The sequence below is a fragment of the Eleutherodactylus coqui genome, chromosome 5 (assembly GCF_035609145.1).
Source record: "Eleutherodactylus coqui strain aEleCoq1 chromosome 5, aEleCoq1.hap1, whole genome shotgun sequence".
In the NCBI taxonomy this organism is placed as follows: Eukaryota; Metazoa; Chordata; class Amphibia; order Anura; family Eleutherodactylidae; genus Eleutherodactylus; species Eleutherodactylus coqui.
This window is the reverse complement of record NC_089841.1, coordinates 172,552,000-172,553,654: the sequence shown is the minus strand read 5'-3', so window position 1 is coordinate 172,553,654 and position 1,655 is coordinate 172,552,000. Positions and strand designations below refer to the sequence as shown.

The 1,655-nt window shown below is 38.4% G+C and overlaps 1 protein-coding gene across 1 annotated transcript; it reads right to left on the bottom strand.

The window, feature by feature from the left end:
* Positions 1–447: 447 nt before the first annotated feature.
* Positions 448–1,380, bottom strand: LOC136628846 (olfactory receptor 6B1-like). The gene has a single exon (XM_066604939.1). It carries the CDS (start codon positions 1,378–1,380, stop codon positions 448–450), a length of 933 nt encoding a protein of 310 aa, XP_066461036.1.
* Positions 1,381–1,655: the final 275 nt, after the last annotated feature.

Here is a 1,655-nt window from a genome sequence, read left to right as displayed (position 1 = left end):
CCAGCGTGTGTCTGAGGCGAGCCGCGGTCACTTGATCTCGCCAGCCACTCACTGCTGGGGGGTGGGATAGGGCTGGCACGTCACACGAGGAAGTGGTAATGCCTTCCCTGCATGTCTATTGGCTAGCAAATGGCGCTAAACATGCGGGGAAGGAAATGGAATTGACTCGAGTACCACATGGTGTTCGACTTGAGTAACGAGCATCTCGAGTACCCTAATGCTCGAACGAGCATCAAGCTCGGACGAGTGTGCTCGCTCATCTCTAATAGGCAAGTTCATTGTACAAAAAGGGAATTATTGTGATGTGATCATAGCATAAAATTTATAATGTTGTATGTACCCATATATAAAAAAAATACTAATCAATTAATTTATAATGGTTTGGCAAAATTAGAGTCCTGAATATTACTGAGTTTTTGTGAGAGTTAGCAAAAAATTATTGTCCATTCAATTTCTAAAGAGAAGTTTAAGGACGGCCGCCTTCACTTGCTTGTTTCTTAAGCAGTAGATGATTGGATTGAGGAAAGGTGTCACCACCGTGTAAACAACAGACACCAGTTTGTTGGAATTAACAGACTGTGCCTTGCTTGGCCTAGCATACATGAAAAGGGTAGATGAATACAGGATGACAACAACAACCAAATGAGAAGTACAAGTGGAAAACGTTTTCTTACGACCACTGGATTGTGGAATTTTAAAGATTGTTATCAAAATGCAAATATAGGAAAAGCACGTAAGTAAGAGGGGAACTAAGAGTATAATTAGGGCAAGTATGAAGTCTACAGTTTCCGTTTGCTTCATGTCTGTGCAGGCGAGATTGAGAAGTGGAGACACATCACAATAAAAGTGGTTGATCAAGTTTGATTGACAAAAGGTAAGCTGAGAAATGAAGTAAATCTTAATTATAGATATCATGAAGCCAACAATCCAGGTGTAGCCTGAGAGGACAAAACAAAAACGCCAGTTCATTATAGTGACATAACGTAAAGGGATGCAGATAGCTACATATCGATCAAATGCCATAACTGTTAAGAGAGCACATTCAGTGCAGGCCAACAAGAGAAAAAAGAAGAGTTGTGTCATGCAGGCAATGAATGTAATCTGCCTATTTCCGGTAAGAAATATGGATAATAACTTGGGAACTGTGACAGTGACATACCAAACTTCCAAGAATGACAAGTTTCCGAGAAAAAAATACATAGGTTTGTGCAGACTTCGGCTATTCCATATGATAAGGATGACAAGAATATTTTCAACAATAGTCAAGATGTAGATGAAGATAAAAATGCAGAAGAAGAGCTTCTGAATAGGACGAGAAGAGGGGAATCCAATAATAATAAAGCTACTAATGACTTTTGTCAGATTTCCGTTCTCTTCCATAGTCTAAAGCTTCTCCTAGAAAAATGCACAATTGTGGTGGTTTACAAAAGGTTTTATATTAAAAGCATAAGGTATGTAAATTTTATGCTTAGAACAATAGTTCTACTTTAAGTACCAAAAAGACAGTGACTCAAAATGTATCTCCTTTTTCCTTCTATAGTAGAACAGTTAGGAGTGGAGTAACCAACATAGTCTACTTCTGTGTAGCACTAGTGTTTGATTTTCCTAAATGCTAAAACACTGTGGTAAATAAAGAGTGTCTCAAAAAATTTGAA